Source organism: Bufo bufo, chromosome 2, assembly GCF_905171765.1.
Source record: "Bufo bufo chromosome 2, aBufBuf1.1, whole genome shotgun sequence".
NCBI classification, from domain to species: Eukaryota; Metazoa; Chordata; class Amphibia; order Anura; family Bufonidae; genus Bufo; species Bufo bufo.
The window spans coordinates 378,389,244-378,409,897 of NC_053390.1; the positions used below are offsets into that span (position 1 = coordinate 378,389,244).

The 20,654-nt window shown below is 37.5% G+C and overlaps 1 protein-coding gene across 1 annotated transcript in view; it reads left to right on the top strand.

Moving 5' to 3' along the window:
- The window catches only part of LINGO2 (leucine rich repeat and Ig domain containing 2), a 44,772-nt gene extending 31,240 nt beyond the window's left edge, over window positions 1-13,532 (top strand). The window contains exon 2 of the mRNA XM_040420331.1: window positions 10,494-13,532. Within this exon, the coding sequence (XP_040276265.1) occupies window positions 10,519-12,357 (1,839 nt within the window). The 5' untranslated portion in view covers window positions 10,494-10,518 and the 3' untranslated portion in view covers window positions 12,358-13,532. The remainder of the gene's footprint in view (window positions 1-10,493) is intronic.
- The last annotated feature ends 7,122 nt before the right edge of the window (window positions 13,533-20,654 follow it).

The window sequence follows — 20,654 nt, forward strand, 5'->3', positions numbered from 1 at the left end:
ACAAGAGTGTGTCCTGCATGGCCTTAGGGAGCCAAAACCACTATTTCCACCTTCCACTCACTCCTCCTGAGCCGAAGCACAACATTTTGGTGTGTGCCTGAGGGAATTTGTGCCCATTCATCCTGAATAGTATTTGTGAGGTCAGATACTGATGTTGGATGGGAGGGACTGGCTCACAATTTCTGTTCTAGTTAGTTCTAACGGTGTTCAATAGGGTTGAGATCAGGGCTCAACTTTAAAGTCCAGTGACAGTGTGCTTTACACCACTCCATCCAACACCTGACATTGTGCTTGGTGATTTAAGGCTTGCATGCAACTGTTTGGCCATGGAAACCTGTAACATGAAGCTCCCAGCTCACAGTTTTTGTGCTGATTAGAGATGAGCAAAGTTGCTTGGGAAAACTTCCCTTATCTCAAATAAAATGTAAATTTGAGCTGAGCTCCAGGAACATACCCTGGCCACTATACAGTGGACAGAGTTTTCTGCTTCGAGCTCCATCCACTGGGCGCCAGGGACTGCTGAGAACAGCTAATGGTGGATGTTGTTAGGTGCCAGACCCTAACACCACGCAACAAAAAAAAACTTTTCGTCTGCTACTGGGAATAAAACATTTGTCCTAAACTAAATCGAGTGTGTGCATTACAAATCCGAAGTTGAAATTTTGCTATGAATAAGTATGCCTAAATGAATTAAGCACTTGGAAAGCATTGAATAATTTTGAACAGAACAAATTTTACTCCAACAATTACCTGATCTACATCAAAGTTTGCGTAGTAAACAGTGTATGAAAATGTTATGGAATAACAAAATGTGAAAAAGTCTTGTTTTTTCAGTTTAAAAGTCTTACTTGAGCAAGGCCCAGTACTGTTAAAAGTGCTTCAGGCATCTGCTTTTGCGTTTGTGAACGGTCATATGTTCCCGTTGCAAAAACCAGCAGTAGTCCCCCATGATGTTGGGATTCCAGCGGCCTTGATACCTGTTCTCCATTGTAGAAATATCTTTATAGAAACATTCTCCATGTTCGTCACTTACGTGTCCCAAATTGGGTGGGAATGTAAGATATAAGTAAGAAATGCACTTTCAATCACATTCGGCAGCCAAGTTGTTCATATGCTGTAAGCATGTTGTCTACTAAGCGCTCGTCTGTTCCCAAGGAAGTTCTGCACTACTAGCACAAATGCATCCCAAGCTTTGTCAGATTCTTGCACTGATCATAAGTAGTGTATTTGCCACATATGTAGCAGAAATTGTCTGCATCGTTAACATATTTGCGTTTATCCATCTTGAGTTTCAAAACTGATAGCACTATAGCAGATAACTTTATCTAAATCTGTCCAGCTTGCCTTATATATTTTCTGCTAACATCAGCCTGAGTGTGTCCGAACAGGTCTGGACATGTCCATTGGAATATCTCCAATATAATGCATTAATATTATAACTGAATAGGCTTTGCATGTATAACTTAAAATCTAGACGTGTCAGGCAAATACCAAGTTTATATTTGGAATCAGCGTGCTCATTTTAGTGTAAATCACATGTTTTTCTCTCAGTAGCAAAATCATTGTTGCGCGTTGTAATAGATCATACAATTCTAGGACCTGGACAACCCCTTTAACCTTTGATAAGAGGTCCCTAGTGCTTTCAGTTTTCATTTTAAATTAAATAAAATATCTTACTTTTTGGGCAATTGTTTTCTTTATATTGAGAATTGTTTGGTTTTCCACATAATCACTGTACCTCAATTTTCCTATCCTAGTGATGCTTGTATCTAAATTATTATAGTTATGTTAAAGATAAAATAAAGTTATGGCTCTTTAAAGGCAGTGAAGCAAAACTGATAATTAAGGATTCAGTCAGTAAAATCTAAATAGGCTCTGTTCTTAAGGGGTTAAAAAAATAAATACAATCTCCAATGCCCAAAGCTCTGCATTTTGCTCCCAGGCTGCATGATGTTCTCTGTAGAAATGACAGTTCAAAGAGGTAAAAAGAGGCCCCAAGTGATTTTTGTTTTAATGCTTGGGTGGCTGGTTTTGTACACAAGCCTAGCGCTGAAAAGCTGCAACATTTTGGTGTGAAAAATACTTTATAAGTCTACTTTCACACTCGCATTTTGGCTTTCCGTTTGTGAGATCTGTTCAGGGCTCCTATAAGTGGTCCAAAACGGATCAGCTTGCATTCTAATGTATTCTGAATGGAAAAGGATCTGCTCAGAATGCATCAGTTTACATCAGTTCAGTCTCCATTCCGCTTTGGAGACGGACACCAAAACGCTGCTTGCAGGGTTTTGGTGTCCGTCTGATGAAACTGAGCCATGGAACACAGTGAAGACAGTTATCTTTAAGTGGAGAAGATATGGCACAACAGTGACATTACAAAGAACTGGACGTCCCTCCAAAATTGATGAAAAGACGAGAAGAAAACTGGTCTGGGAGGCTACCAAGAGGCCTACAGCAATATTAAAGGAGCTGCAGGAATATCTGGCAAGTACTGGCTGTGTGGTACATGTGACAACAATCTCCCGCATTCTTCATATGTCTGGGCTATGGGGTAGAGTGGCAAGATGAAAGCCTTTTCTTAAGAAGAAAAACATCCAAGCCAGGCTAAATTTTGCAAAAACACATCTGAAGTCTCCCAAAAGCATGTGGGAAATGGTGTTATGATCTGATGAAACCAAGGTTAAACTTTTTGGCCATAATTCCAAAAGATATGTTTGGCGCAAAAATAACACTGCACATCACCAAAAGAACACCATACCCACAGTAAAGCATGGTGTTGGCAGCATCATGCTTTGGGGCTGTTTTTTTTTTCAGCTGCAACTGGGGCCTTAGTTAAGCTAGAGGGAATTATGAACAGTTCCAAATACCAGTCAATATTGGCACAAAACCTTCAGGCTTTTACTAGAAAGCTGAACATGAAGAGGAACTTCATCTTTCAGCATGACAATGACCCAAAGCATACATTCAAATCAACAAAGGAATGGCTTCACCAGAAGAAGATTAAAGTTTTGGAATGGCCCAGCCAGAGCCCAGACTTGAATCTGATTGAAAATCTGTGGGGTGATCTGAAGAGGGCTGTGCACAGGAGATGCCCTCGCAATCTGACAGATTTGGAGTGTTTTTGCAAAGAAGAGTGGGCAAATCTTGCCAAGTCAAAATGTGCCATGCTGATAGACTCATACCCAAAAAGACTGAGTGCTGTAATAAAATCAAAAGGTGCTTCAACAAAGTATTAGTTTAAGGGTGTGCACACTTATGCAACCATATTATTTTATTTTTATATTTTTTCTTCCCTCTACCTAAAAGATTTCAGTTTGTTTTTCCATTGTTTTTTTCCATCACAGAAACCTGACATTTTAACAGGGGTGTGTAGACTTTTTATATCCACTATATATATATATATATATATATATATATATATATATATATATAAATCACAACAGAAAAGGAGTGCAAAACACACCATATATGAATAATAAAATGTCAAGTTTATTAATATCATTTTTTTCAAAATAATTCACAGTACATATTTGTGAAGAAGCGGGGACAAACCACAGTAGCACACCACCCTGCTAATAACCCCAGCGCAATGAATAATGAGCAACAGTACAGCAAATGGCCACAACAGATGTTAATGATAAGTCCCAGAATGGGTACAAGAGGTCACCTAAATATAAAGTGCGAGTGCCATGGTGAATATGCCAAAAAATAGCAAATGCAAGACCAGCATAGCTAAGTGACAGACAAGTATACTAGCTATAAGGTGCAAATAGCTTAAATGGCAACATACCAGGGAAACAGGGGATGAAAAGCCAGGTGGTGGCGCTCCTCGACCCACATTTCGCGTGTGATCGCTTCCTCAGGAGGACTCCTCCATTTTTTATTTATGCGACCTCTTGTACCCATTCTGGGACTTATCATTAACATCTGTTGTGGTCATTTGCTGTACTGTTGCTCATTATTCATTGCGCTGGGGTTATTAGCAGGGTGGTGTGTTACTGTGGTTTGTCCCCGCTTGTTCACAAATATGTACTGTGAATTATAAAAAAAAAAATGATATTAATAAACTTGACATTTTCTTATTCATATATGGTGTGTTTCGCACTCCTTTTCTGTTGTGATTTATCTTAATTTCGGGAGTGTACCATTTAATTGAGACCGTTGATGATTTATATATATATATATATATATATATATATATATGTGTATAAAATCATGCTTCTATTATTTATGAATGCATAATATGTGGGAAACTGCTACTAATGTTTTAGCCATAATATATTTACATATATTATAACATATATTCTAAATATGAAAACGTATATATACTGTATTTTTAAATTAAATTTAGCTTCTATTTCAGAAAAGTTTTTAACAGGATTCAAACTCACAACCTTCTACATTATAGCCTTCTTAACCACTACACTATAGAGCTGCATGGCCAGTTAATAACATATATATTTTTTTAAATATGAGACTTCTGCTGTGTAGGAATACTTACTAGTAGTAAATATTCCTATACAGCAGAAGTCTCATATATTATTATTTTTCTAGTAACTGGCCATGCAGCTCTATAGTGTAGTGGATAAGATGCTTGGCTGTAATATAGAAGGTTGTGATTTTGAATCCCACCAGAATCTTTTCAGAAATAGAGGATAAATTAGATTTAAATACACTGGTTGTCCCCAAGCACTGACTCTATATATAGACATAGCTATATATGGAGTCAGAGCAGGGACTCCTAACCCAAACTAGAGTCCTGACACACTCCCCTCTTCAGAGCATGAGGTCCCTGGTTTAATGCTCGGGTTCTCCCATTGACTTCTATTGTGCTCGGGTGCTTTGTAGAGCACCCGGAAGTGTTCTACTCGAGCACCAGAGCACTTTGGTGCTCGACCAACACTAGTGAACATAGTAATGTAAACTGCAGCATTCAAAGGAAGCAGTCAAGCTTATAGGAAACCTAATTATGCCAAGATTAGAAATAATCTGTGATGTATTAATGACAAAATAAAGTCCTTGCATTTCCATAAAATTAAATCACAATAGCATGAAACTCTATATAGGAATAAGGTGTATCTGTCTATACTATGCAAAGCATCGCTGAGCTGCAGAAGAGGCAGTGCAATTAGATTTTTAGAAACTGAAGCTTATAAAAAAAATAAGTGTTTTAAAGCTAAATCATTATAGGATTATGTATTATCACACATACTATAGGAATAATATCTGATTTTCCAGTACCCCTCTGTCAATAGGATGAGATTGCCAGTAAATGAAACCCCATTCAATGAGTTATGATCACAATGAGTGGCGAAAAAAAATCCTTTTGATTAGGGTTCATTTCTAAAGGCCGGAGTCAGAGTCCAAGATTTTCTTCTTGTTATCTGTATTGCTAATGAACTACAGTTGATCTGATCAATGCCTTTCACAGTTGCTTGTAATTATAATCCTTTGAATGCAAAATCTCAGGAAGGATTCAATTTAATGAAGTGTCTCAGTTTCAAGCTACAGCTAAATACTATATGAAAATACTGAAAAGTATGCGCACATGTAGGTACACATCATCTGCACCTATTAATTACTGTATTATATCATTTCTTGAGATATATGATTATTTCCAGCATGCTTCAGAAAATCTAACAAATACTGTTTTTTGACTTAATCTTTCATCCAATTTTAGATGCAAATGAAATGTGCAATTTTGCTTGTTTTTTTGTGCAACCATGCTTTAAGTGGAAATAGTGAAATAACTATTATCCTAAGTCTATATTTGTCATATTCAGATGAAATCAACCAGTTGGATAGTTTAGATTGCATTTGGATTGAAAAACTATTTTCTATGGCATAAAATCCTAATAATTTCAATATAACTTGGAATGACTCGAAAGCCCACATTGACTTTGTCAGTAACGTCCTATCACACATTGATCAACTTGTCATATAACCCCAAGTGTATTATTAAGAGAAGTTGATCTGAGGGCATTTTTGGTATGGTTTTCCTGACAGTTTAGGGTATGGACTCCAGTTCATGGTGGTATACAGTAGATACAGTATCTGGTAACTAGAAGCAAGTAGTATTGTCAACATTCCTAGTTGGGGGCCAGACGAGCATTCTACCACTTTATGCCTTCTGCTGCATTGGCCTTGCCATCCCCTCTGATTCAATGATGTTTTATCCCTAGGAATCTAGTAGATTTTGTCATCCTTGGAATCATGATGGCCTTTGCAATCTTTAACACCATACTTCTTCCCATGGGGTAATTTATCAGGACCTTTTCATCCATGGTAATCAAGACGCCTACTTATACCTTGTAACATAGTAACATAGTACATAAGGCCGAAAAAAGACATTTGTCCATCCAGTTCGGCCTGTCATCCTACAAGTTGATCCAGAGGAAGGCAAAAAAAACCCTGTGAGGTAGAAGCCAATTTTCCTCACTTTAGGGGAATAAAAAATTCCTTCCCGACTCCAATCAGGCAATCAGAATAACTCCCTGGATCAACGACCCCTCTCTAGTAGCTATAGCCTGTAATATTATTACACTCCAGAAATACATCCAGGCCCCTCTTGAATTCCTTTATTGTACTCACCATCACCACCTCCTCAGGCAGAGAGTTCCATAGTCTCACTGCTCTTACCGTAAAGAACCCTTTTCTATGTTTGTGTACAAACCTTCTTTCCTCCAAACGCAGAGGATGTCCCCTCGTCACAGTCACAGTCCTGGGGATAAATAGATGATGGGATAGATCTCTGTACTGCCCCCTGATATATTTATACATAGTAATTAGATCTCCCCTCAGTCGTCTTTTTTCTAACGTGAATAACCCTAATTGTGATCCCATAGTCTGTGTTTCAGGACCTGATACTTCAATGGAACAGACGGCTGGGAATTTCCTCATGCCACAAGGGAGGTAGTATACAGTAGAGCAACAAAGAGCTGTATACAATGAGTATATGCATAAACCATCAATTTCTTAAGTGATTTATTACAATATGTAATTTTCGGATGAAAGGTGACTTGCACCAGGAGAAATCATTTCTCAAAAATAACTAAGCTTGTAAGAAATGTAGCTTATCTTCCCCCTACGATAGTTTTCTGGCATAAAATATTTGCATCCTGATCCAGTACAGCAGCAGGACGTAGTGCGCACACTATGACCTGACGCTGCACACAGTCAGGTGACAGTGCAGTGTGGGCCGGCGAAGACAGAGGAGCATGACTTCTAAAGAGACTGCCGGACCCGGAGCGGAGCCACGGCGTAGGTGAGATAAGAGAAGTTTTTTATTTTAGTCTGATGGGGGTCTGAAAGAAAAGGGCGGATCTGAAATCGGATGGGTGTCTGAAAGAATGGGGCTGATCTGAGGTCTGATTGGGGTCTGAAAGCAAAGGGCTGATGGGGGTCTGATGGGGGTCTGAAAGAAAAGGGATGATCTGAGGTCTGATGGGGGTCTAAATGAAAGGGGCTGATCTGAGGACTGATAGGAGTCCAAAAGAAAAGGGCTGATCTGAAGACTGATGGGGGTCTGAAAGAAAAGGGCTTATCTGAGGTCTGTTGGGGGTCTGACATGGAGTGCTGATTGGGTTCTGACATGGAGGGCTGATATGGGGGTCTGATGTGATGTCCTGATATTTATGGGGGTTTGATCTGAGGATCTGATATGAGGTCTGATGAAAAATATATTTTTATTATTTTCCTCCTCTAAAATCTGGGATGCATCTTATGATTGGGTGCGTCTTATAAAGCAAAAAATACGGTAGTTAAATTGTTTACAGAATTAACAAACTATAGCTATAAGTATCTATGTTCTATACTGTTGCTGCAATTACAATATCAGACAATCAACTAGAGTATTTAAGTCCATTCTTATTCAGCCTACAGCATCTCAGACTCCCTCTGAAACCTATGTAATTAATCTTCAGGAATACATTGTGGAAATCAGACATGTCAGAGAGCAGTCATGCACATCCCAGTGGTAATGCCCATAAAGTGCGCTCCTTTATTAGCACATTTTGTTTTCTAGACCTGATGCATTTCAAGAGATACCATTCACAGCTTCTTCTTCTTCTCACGTTGTTCTTCTTCAAAGAACATTTCCACCAAATACTTGAAATTAACAGAGTTGTTCTCTTGTGTAAAGTCTTTTCATATTCTGCTGAAGTTTTTCTCAGTTAACCTTGCCTCGTACACAGGTTAAAAATACTTGCTGGCAGCCATTTCAGGGCATAGATCTTATGTGAATGGTATATAAATCTATATTGTTACGACTCCCTTAATTGTACTCTATCACTCTTTGCTATATTATTCTATTCATCAATCAAAATTTATAAAAGTGCTATCAGTTTGTTGAGGTAGAATAGTGCTGTGTTATCAGTGGCAGAGAAAAAAAACCTGAAAGATTACAAAAATATTTTAAAATGAAATATGTAATTACCATTAGGCAGCAGCAGAGTGATGCTATAGAACAATTCTCTTCGGTAACATTTATACATGAAGGAGGGCAGCAAACATATATTCCTACTGCTTTTAGTATACAGCTGCATTATAAATGTGTGATTAGTGGGAATTCAAGGACTATGGGGGAGCGAGGATTAAAAAATGAGGAATCCTCCCCTATTTAAGTGACAAATAACCACTCTAAATCAGGGTCTGGTGGCTTGGACAGGCCAGCATACTGTATATCTTCTCCTTCCTGGCAGACTCAACCACTGGAGTAGCTCAGTTCTCCACTGTAGGCTGTCTCCTGCTTCTTGCTGGCATTCCTCTCCTCCTTCTAAGCTGAGGTCTACCTATGCTCTGCCCGTAGAGCACAAGAACTTTCCGGCTCTTTAATGACCAGTGCTTGCATCCTAATCTTCCCTAGCCAATGGTCACCTAGGAGTACTTAAGGCACCTCCCCCTGTGGGAAGGTATCTAAGCAATATGTTCTAATTTGCTAGGTTCCTGCAAAGGTGTGTTGTTTATTATGTTCACCTGCTTATGCACCAACTTCTGCCTGTTGTCTGGATTTGATCCTTTGCTGCCTGACCAGATCTCCCTCTGATTTCCATTCTGACCCTAAACTGTCTGCCCTGACCTTGGACTGTTTATCAAATATCACAAGCGCTAGCTGCCTTGACCACTGCTTGTCCCTGACTACAGTTTTGCCTAATCCCTCTGTGCCTGGCACCAGTGTCTTTTGACCCCTATGTGTCAAAGGTCACTTAAAAAGAGACTAATCCAAGAGTTAGAGAAGCTTGATAGAGTCCAGATGCTTTTACAGGGGTTAAAAGGTGAAGACAGGGGTGGGAGGGGGGCTACTTAGATTACACAGGAGTAGCCCCAAGGTAAATCTGTCCAAGTGGAACCATGGATCCAAATCTACTTTGTAACAGAAATGAGTCAGCATATTCACATTCAAGTGGACTGCTTATATGGAGGCAAAATTCTCATAACTGACTGCTTGAGTAACCATACATAAACAGCACTTCTCCTCCCCCACACAGACTGTTCCCCAAATTATTTTTATATATTTAATCAGAATATGTTTAATGGGTAAAATTAGAAGCATCTGATGGACTAGTAGAAAGAGAAATTTTGATCCAATAAATTGAAAATGTGGATGCTATGAATGTAACATTGGAATAAATGCAAACAAGAGCCTACCTTCATCAATGTCAATATTTCAGGCAGCCTGTTTGACAACTGTCAAGACAAGAAATATAGGATAATCATCATAGAAAATATTGCTCAATCTTCCTTGAAATTATACATATTGGAAACAGGTGTCTTGTCATTAGATTCCAATCTGTCTTTGGAATTCACTTTGACCTACAATATATCTTTTTTAATTGTTTTATTTTTCAAAATCAAAATTTGGATCTGAAATGACAGCATTGCAGCTTTCAGTTGTAAAATGTTACATTATTCCAATTTAGTGAGACGATATGTAGAACAGGCTGTGGGTATTATCATCAGTTACAGGAGTCAAGTAACAAAAAATGCAGCTTGGTCTCACAAAAATCTTTAGAATTAAGTTTTGTATCCAAACTGTTGAGATATCCAGATAATTGCAGAGAAACATATGTACATTCCTGAAGTATGAAATAGAACATTATGCATTGTTGATTCATATTTTTACTAAGGCTTTATTAATGCCACTTGAAGTCTTCATGTAAGTTCATTGCTCTTGGCATTAATGAGGTCTGGTGACAAAAGTACTTCATAGTAGGAGTAGTACGTTCATGATGCCATCAGTGTTACTCATCAGAGGAGAGGGAAGAACTATAGATATGAGTCAGATGTTTAACTTCAGTGATTGCATAAAAGATGGGCAACATTTGTGAATGCTTATGTATTCTTATTCAGTTTTTGTCAGTGATAGAGTTCAGATTTTTCTCTGTTTAAAATATATAATTTCTTATTTGTATTATTATTATTATTATTATTATTATTATTATTATTATTATTATTATTATTATTATATCATTTACACAATTTTTTCTTTCCCATTTCAGGTCCCTGACCGGAGAGTTGTACTTCATGGGAGGAGTCATGCTTCACACGGCCACATCTTGCTGGCAAACAATCCTGTGTGTGACCATGGTCTTGGTCTATGTGAGATCCACTGTTGGTTGTCCAGGTCGTTGTGATTGCTTACCACAAAACAAATCAGTCAGCTGTCATCGAAAAAAATTCACCTTGATGCCAGAAGGAATCCCCATAGAGACTAAAATTCTGGATTTAAGTAAGAACAAACTGAAAAGTGTTGGACCAGATAATTTTTCATCTTATCCTTTGTTGGAGGAAATAGACCTTAGTGACAACATCATTTCAAACGTGGAGCCTGGAGCATTTAATTATCTTTATAATCTTCGGTCATTGAACTTAAAAGGAAATCGCTTAAAACTGTTGGACTTAGGTGTCTTCACAGGTTTGTCGAATTTGACTATGCTTGATATAAGTGAAAACAAAATAGTTATTTTACTAGACTATATGTTTCAAGGTCTTCATAATCTAAAGTCCCTAGAAGTTGGAGATAATCAGTTAGTTTTTATATCTCATAGAGCATTTAATGGACTGCTTAGCCTGGAGCAGCTCACTTTGGAGAAATGTAACTTGACAGCCGTTCCTACTGATGCCCTTTCACACCTTCACAACCTCTATAGTTTGCATTTGAAACATCTAAATATAAATGTGTTGCCTGAAATTGCCTTTAAGAGATTGTATCGTCTGAAAATCTTGGAAATAAGCAACTGGCCTCTGCTGGACACGGTGCCTGCTAATACTTTTTACAGTCTAAACCTTACGTTTCTCTCAATCACCAATACCAATATTTCAGCAATTCCTTATCATGCTTTAAAACACTTGGTTTATCTAACGCACTTAAACCTCTCATTTAACCCCATTACTGTTATTGAATCAGGAGTACTGGCAGATTTGGTTCGACTTCAGGAATTACACATGGTAGGAGCTCAGCTGCGCATTATTGAGCCACATGCTTTCCAAGGACTACGGTTCTTGCGCGTACTTAATTTGTCTCAAAACCTATTGGAAACATTGGAGGAGAATGTGTTTCACTCCCCTAAAGCTCTGGAAGTGCTCTGCATTGATAATAACCCTTTAATATGTGACTGCCGCCTAATTTGGATGTTACAGAGGCATCCGATGTTGAAATTTGGTATCCAACAGCCAATGTGTGCTAGTCCAGACAATATTAAAGAGAAACAATTTAAGGAATTCCATGCCACTGTATTGTCCTTTTACTTTATATGTAAAAAACCTAAAATTAGGGACAGAGAAATATTGCAGCTACATGTAGATGAGGGGCAGAGGGTTCAGATGAACTGCAATGCTGATGGAGATCCTCAACCAATGATTTCATGGGTTACTCCACGTAGGAGAATGGTTTCTCCAAAGTCCCATGGAAGAGCCACAGTTCTTGGAAATGGCACTCTGGAAATAAGGTATGCTCAAGTTCAAGACACTGGAACCTATGTTTGCATTGCTAGTAATGCTGCTGGAAATGACACCTTCTCAGCTTCTCTTACTGTGAAAGGATTTGTTCCTGATCGTTCTTACACTAATATGACACCTATGTTCATTACGGAATTAAATGAAACAAACAGCAATGTAACCAATACAAACATGACATATTCCTTTGACCTCAAGACAATTTTGGTGTCTACAGCAATGGGTTGCTTTACATTTCTTGGAGTGGTTTTGTTTTGCTTCTTACTGCTTTTTGTGTGGAGCCGTGGAAAAGGAAAGCATAAAAACAACATTGACCTGGAATATGTTCCTCGGAAAAACAATGGGGCTGTAGTAGAAGCCGATGTCACAGGCACTGTACCCAGGAGATTTAATATGAAAATGATATAGTGGATAGTTGCCTACAGAGCTTTGTTTTCACGTGGTATTGTTTCTACCCACTAATACAGCCTGGCAATTTGGATTGCTGGGTGAAGACAGCTATATGTAGCTGTAACTGTGTCAAACATTTTTTTATGGAATTGGAAAGACCATCTGGAGATGCTCAAAAGAGGCCAGTGATCTATGGGCAAGAACATTAGGGCATTTCATGGAGTTGTTTTACTAATTGTTTGCATTGCAAATATTGGCATTCTGGGGATCTCAGTAACAAACTCTTGGCTCATTCTCATGGACACATACTCAACATTTTCTACCACTCTGAAAGCTAAACAAGCAAACAAACCTACAGTGTAGGCTTTACATATAAAATGACATGTCCAAAACATAGAGTGTACTTTGTATCTATAGATATCATTTGTTTAAGCTGAGCATCATTCTTTCTTGTTGGTTCCACTCTATAAATGAATTGGTATGGTTTATTTTATACAATTGCCCAACCTGAAGCAATACAAAAGAGAAATTGTGCTTAATCTCCACTGAAAAATGACTTTAATATAATCAACCATGGCTCTCATACTAAAGATCACATGCAGCTGATCAATGACTGGTCAACCTTACAGAAATGACTCAGTGGGTTCAAGTTGAAATGCCACAATATTTTTATCTGTATAAAGAGATCCATATTTCTATTTAATCTAAATTATAAATGTTTGAAATTTATTTTATATTTGAAATTGCAATGCCCCCTTTACCAATGTGTCTTTATAGAGATTACCTTTTCAGCTGCATGGTTTTTAATATGGTAACCATAGGAAACTCGATTGAGCAAACACCTTTTTGTTTGTTTGTTTCTAGCTCACAGAAAACCACTTTAAGGCTAAACTAATGCTTGGTTGTGACAATATTTATAAGGACATGTACCTAATTTGATACAGAGCTGAGTTATTTTTTATACCTAGTATCACAAACAATCCATTTACTGTAAAAAAAAAATATATGGTCTTTACTCAAGCTGATAAACTGGAGGATACTGTTGACCAATTTTATTCAGTGAGACTCAAGAGTGCAGGTCAGAATTACATAGTTGTATCTTATGAATTGCAGTAAATGCTAAAAGTTTAGTATTCTAGCAAATGTCTATATAGATCTAAGACAAACTCTTTTTTGCAATAGAAATAAATAAAGCTTAATAGGCTGTCCACTAAAAAATATTTTAAAAAAAGTATGCATAAAGCCATCAAACACATCAGTGTTTTTGTTTAAAATAAAAATAATTATTTTATATACAGTACATATATGTGTCAGACACTATGGAAAGTATCTATCTGTGCTAATTTCTATATATGTGGCATTTAAAAGGTATATTCCTAAAGAGGAAAATCTGTTTATTTTCCTTCCTGATAGAGATGATTCCTGGGAGACAGCACCAATCATGTCCATGGAATGTGTCAGATACTGTAGATCCAGTACAATTTTGTTAAATAAGGTTGATCTACAATACCAGGCAAAAGCCATAAACAAGAATGTTGCTGTTTCTGAAAGAAAAAAAAGCATATAATTTTTATTTATTTTTTTCAAAATCTTGAACAATCCCTTTAATGGTGGAATGATAACTGTTCAGCTTCAGGAGAGATGTATTTATTTCTCCAAGTGACTAATATCATGTAATTCACAGTTCTTACAATACACTTGTTTGAGTGTACGTTTGTTAAATCAAGAAATCTTATTTGTTCTGCTTCATGAAAATAATGACCAAAGGGCTCAAAATATGAAAAAAAAAAATCATAATTCTTACTGAACCATATCAATTCAGCTTCATTATGTCCCAGTGCTGTAATGCTAACTCACATTGATCCAGATAAGAGTATCTGTTTATTAATGTTCCAGTCAGTGAAAATACCTGTAATTTGTGCAAATTTTGATTTGAATGCTTACATTTTTTTTTTCTAGTTATAAATAACTGAAACACCAATAACATTTCAAGTGCTAAACATGTTCAAATAACAGCCAAAAATCATAATAAAATTGAATCATTCTCTATTGAACTGCATGTGTGGGCCTTTCTACATAAAATATTGTGTTGTGGTTCACTGTGTAAAATGCACTCATGTTGTTTTTATGATAACCTTTGTAGCAGATGTGGTCATTCATAAAGATTTGTAACGCCCAGCTATAGTTTTGGACAATTGATGATAAAAAAAAATGTCCACTCTTTGCCTTTTCTAGAGCTTCCATACAAATTATAGGTAATATCCGAAGTGGATTTGATCCGAAATGCAGGAAAATTTTAATTCGTCATGATGCCGAATTTCCCCGTGCATTATGGTAACGAATCAATGGCTGAAAAAAGTAAAACAAAATTATGCTCATCTCATCCGCTCCCTCTCCGCCAAAGCACTTTCTGTGAGCATGATGACCTCAACATGTAATCACGCTGGGCACACACGGTGATGTCATCAGTGATGATGTCACCATGCATGCCCAGCGTGATCATTTGGTGACATCATCATGCTTGCTGCAGGTCCTTTGGCAGGTTTTCTTCAATCAAGACAGGAGCGGATGGCCTCCACACAAGTAATTGGATGAGGTTTTTTTTTTAACCCCTGATTAACCCTTAAAGGCTTAATGTGAGTCACAAATGCCACAATCAGAGCTGAACGTGGCATCTGAGGGGTTAAATGATGGGGGCGGCGCGATTGCCATTCCCCATCATTGAGCCCGCTCCATACAATGGAAAGTGATTTGTGACAAAGTAATTCGAAACTAATCAAATTTTTAAAAACATCACTTATCGCCAATTATAGGAGTATGCGTCTCATGATCTAAGAACTATAAACACATTCCATATTGTTAAATAGAAAAAGCACATCTGTGAAAATCTTTTTCATTGACATTCATTGGTAAGTGAATTTCATATTACGGAGTTGTGGTTTATGCTTTGTATTAGAAAATTAGACTATCAGTTTTCTAAAGTCTCTTCTGTTGGTCTGAGCTTTGGGAGGCCAGACCATTGTTCTCAAAATAGCAACTGTGGTTTTTGTTTAGGATATATTGACATTGGCTTATACTTAACCCATCTGTTAAAAACAAATTACCTACCCTTGAAGTGCTTGCATTTATCCTTCATCATGCTTGACTGATGGTTGTAGACTCTTAGATTTGTACTTACAAATATTTGATAGACTCATCAGTGTATAAAACCTTATCCACATCTCAAGTGTTCAGTATTGAAGCTCTACTGCCTTATTTTTTCATTCTCTCAGACGCATATGTTTGAGGTGTCTTCTCAAAGTAGAATGATGCCAAGAAACACTTGAGGATTTTTTCTGATATACAGTTGATCAGGAGTAGGCCTTAGTTTTCCTCATTTCTTTTTTTAAAGTGGTTGGTTTATCTGGGAAATTGATAGCATATCGCTAGAATATGTACTCAATGTCAGACCGCGACCTGCAAATTTCTCCAGAATGGGACCCATGAAGTGACCACATACCAGCCGTGCATGTGCTGTCATACTCTGTTCACTGCCATGGGAGTTGTGAAAATATTCAAGCAGTGGCTCAGCTATTTCAGGCAGTATCAGAGTGGTGAATGGATAGGTGGCTGTGCTTGCATGGTGCACTCTTCATTTACTGCTATGGGACTTCTGAAAATAGCTGAGTGTGCTCGGTTGGCTATTTTCTGAGTTCCCATGGCAATGAATGGAGAGTTCACAGTACATACATGGATGCTCTCCTTCACTTTTGGGCCCCCATTCTGGAGATTGGAGCAGGTCACAGAGTTTAGACCGCAACCTATCTGACATTGATGCCATATCTTAGTAATTGGCCATCAATGTCCCAGATAGGCCAACTCCTTTTAATATAAAAGCTGCTTACTGCTGCTTGCCTGAGGGTGATAGCTTTGGTGGTCCATGTGTTTTTCACTTATTTTCCTTGGAGTTCTCCTATGCTCATATGGATGTATTCATTATCTAATATAAGAAAATTTTATTTTGATCATAGCTTGTTTGAATGTTAGGATCTTTTGAAAGTTCCTCATAATGTGAAAGAATCCTGTTGCTTTTGCTAAGAGGACACATCTGAAATGTGTTGGTTTTAAAATTGAAAAGATGTCATGAGGAAATGCTTTTTGCCATCTGTGAATTGGGATTTATAAATCACATTCACTAGCATTGTATTGTACTATGATGCTAGGTTTTGGTGTGGAATTCACATGAAAAAATCTGCAACAAATCTTAAAGGTGTATAAAAGTATAAAGCAATACAAGCTCACCAGTTACCGGTACTACAGTTCCCTGTGCACAGATCTTATCCCAACCAGACATTCTCAACCAGGAAAATATAGCAACTATCTTGCTCAAGGATGAAAAGTATACTCCAGACTATTTTGCATAAACTTTAAAAACCAGATGATTATCCAAAAGGTATGCATGTGTACATGTTTCAGACACAGAAACAATCCTTGATCATAGCATAAATCTTTGTGAAACCTGCCACCACTTTAAACAAATAATCATTCAGCTACCTCAGAAGCATCAAATGACCCCCTCAAAAAATGGGAAACCCTGCCACTCAATATAAAAGTGTCTGTGGTCTTTGTTTAGTTCCTAGTCACATTAATGCTAAATTATACATTGAAGGGCAAAGGCATGTTTCAGGGTACATCAAAGGGGTGAGAACAGAAATAATAAATGGTGAATAAAATTAAAACCAGGTATGCTTCCAAGAAGTGGTAACAAGAAGTAAGTTTAAGAAGGTAAGGCTGTTTTCATGGCAGGTTATGAGGTTACATTCAATGGTTAGGGTACCCTAAAATGTTGTCTGGGCTTCAAAGTAGCATTGACCACAACTTTTTTACCAACATTTTCTATCACTTTTGCACCCTGTTGATAAATCTGGCAGATGCCACACCTTTCACATGACATGCCATTGCATAATATAATGCATATTAATTTGATGGGGTTCTAAAGTACAGTAAACTAAGCAGTAAACTGTAGTTTGTAAATAATCCAATCAATTTATACACTCAAGAAAATATTTAAAAAAAACTTTTGATTTTTTGTTTATCCAATTTAAGCAGTTGATATCTTGAAATTGATGAACTGATCTATAAATTGACATAATAAATAAAGAGCATATCATACAATAGTATAGTTTTTTTTATCATAGACAACAATCTATAATGTTAGACTTTGAATTGGCCAGAAGTTTTCAGTAAGATTTAATTTGTCTTTATAAAAATGTAACTTTTTCAATTTGGTTTAGAAATGAAAATTGCCATGATCACCATCAAGTTTAATATGCTGGTGCCTATGTACAGTTTATGCATTGAAATATGAGAACTTCTCATTATAATAATAAATGCTTAATGAAACTTATCTTAAAAGACAAGCTACTGGTATTTAACAAGAAAACCAAGTTATTAATGCTTTGTGTAGTGCAGACGTTGCACTTCTATTCAGGCGCTCCCAGAAGAAAGCACTAAAGATTTACTTAATACTGCCCAATCAGCATTGCAACATAAGGATGCTAAGACATTGAGGTAGTACAGTAATGGATTTTGCGGAATGTGCAGTATTTTACTTAGGCTTTCAGTCTCACAGCAATATGTTTTGATGTCTAGCCTTCACTTTCCATATAATTGGCATAACAAAGCTATATTCCTAGACTTAAAAATCCTGATGACTTCTGGACATTAAAAAAGGGACAAATTATTTATCTGTGTAATGTTAACTACTGTGGATGTTCTGTACCAAACAACACTGCTGCTAAATTATGGATGCAGCATACTGTACATGGTAAAGTGACACTTGAATTATGTAAGATACAATATGCCTTGTAACATGATTGCAACATATTTCCTGTGTGATGCCACTTCCCTCCAGATTATATCCTTCATCTGCCAATCAAATGATATCACTTTGTGTCCCTATGACCATAGACAAATCACTGAAAAAAGATATAAACATCCTGCACGGTATGATGGTGAATGTTGCGGATGTACATGGCTACATTTATAAATTCACAGAAAATAATGCACTATAATAATAGATGCAAACATAACATATGGACTAAGCCCTCACTCTAATGATAAAATCTGAGACTCTTAGCCAATATATTTTGATAAAAATACATCTGTGCCCACCTACCCAGCCCCAAGGTGGTCTCAGTTCAGGCAGGTCCTACTCTAAACCTACCTATGCCGTTGCAGAGAGATAAGCTCTCTCTGCAACTGCTGCTCCCTCTCCACTCCACCATTGAAAGGCCCAGGCAGTAAAAACATCATCACGCCTGGCCCTGTCAATCAAACTGCAAGAGAGCGCTGCAGGTGCCGAGAAAAAGGAGCCTCTAGGTGTATCGGTAATGCCACTATTGCTCCTAGAGGCTCATCTGCATATACCAAAAATTTGTTTTTCCTCAACAGGGCAGGCACATATGAACATGAGGATGACACAGATGCCTTTAGCTGCCAAGTGCACATGCAACAGATCAGACAGTTTCATAGGTACAAATCTGCTGACAGATGCCCTTTAAAAGGAATGCTTGCACATTAAAAAATTATGTCTACCAAAAAGGAGCATCTTTTTTTAACTCAATATTCATAGAAAACCTTTTTATTGTAGAATCTTTGGCTGCTATTTCATTTTGGCAGTACCATTAAAACATATACATGGGAGGGTGTTATCTATAAGGTAATAATCATGATAACTGTAGACCTAGAAATACAGTTTGACAGCTCTATTATTCTTTTAATAGACCTAGATAAAGATACTCACAGGAGAACATTGATTAGTGTAATGAGTAATGCTCTAATTGAGTCACTACAGGGGGGGGGGGGCCTCTCTATTCATAATGATGTTCTGAATACAACAGGTAAATGCTAAAAGTTTTATATATATATATATAAAAAAAACATTGAATATTCATATATAGGTTGCTATTTCACGTGAACACACCACTTAACAGTTTGATTTTGTCGGCACACATCAACAAAGCCAACACCCGTAGGTCAAAGTCATCAATGTTCACATTTGAGACAGCACTCTGTGTGTCTTCATAATAAAATGTATTATTATTCCTTATGCACCATACAACATATACAATGCATTTAAAAAGTCTTCAGACTCTTAACATTTTTTTTATATTTTATGTTGCAGCCTTGTGCAAAAAAAAAAAAAAAGTTTAAAATGTTCCCCATCATTCTGCACTTAATACCCCATAATGGCAAACTGAAAACAAAATGTTCAAAATCTTTACTAATTTATTAAAAAGTAAACAACTAAAATATTGCATTGGCATAAGTATTCAGATACTTTACCCAGTAATTAGTTGAAGCACCTTTGGCAGTGATTACAGCCTCCAGTCTTCTTGGGTATGATGTCACAAGGTTTATACACCTGGATTTGGGGCTTTTCTGCCATTTTTCTCTGCAGAGCCTCTCAAGCTCTGCCAGGTTGGATGGGGACTGTTGTTTGTCAGCCATTTTCAGGTGTCAGCAGAGATGTTCGATTGGGTTCAAGTCAAGGCTCTGGGCCTCAGGGACATTCACAGAGTTGTCCTTAAGCCACCCCTGTGTTGTCTTGGCTGTGTGCTTAGAGTCTTTGACCAAGTCTGAGGTCCACAGCATACTGAAGTTTTTATTAAAAAATATCACTGCGCTTTTCTCCATAAAGCTTTCTCTCAATTCTGACTAGTGTCCATTTCCTAGCCGCTTTAAAACACCCCCACAACAAGATGCTGTCACTACCATGCTTTACTGTAGGGATGGTATTGGGCAATGCCTGGTTTCATCAAATATGATGGTTAGAATTGAGACCAATAAGTTTAATCTTAGTTTTATCAGACCAGATAATTTTGTTTCTCACAGTCTGACAGTCCATTCGGTGCTTTTTTGCAAACATTCATGTTACTAAGGAGGCCACTCTGCCATTAAGCCCAGATTTATGGAGTGCTGCAGTGATGGTTGACCTTCTGAGCATTTCTCCCATATGCATACAGGATCATTGGAGGTATCCCAGAGTGACCATTAGGTTTCTGATTTCTGGGTTCCTGGCCCTTCTCCCCTGATTACTTAGTCTGGTAGGGCAGACAGCTCTAGAAAGAGTCCTGGTTGTTCCAATTTCTTCAATTAAAGAATTAAAGAGGCCACTATGCTCTTGGGAAATTTCAGTGGAGCAGAATTATTTGTACTCTTCTCCAGATCTGTGCCTTCTCACAATCATGTATCTGGGTTGTACAAGCAGTTCCTTCCTCCTCATGGCTTGGTTTTTGCTCTGATATGCATTGTTAGCTATTAGACCTTATCTA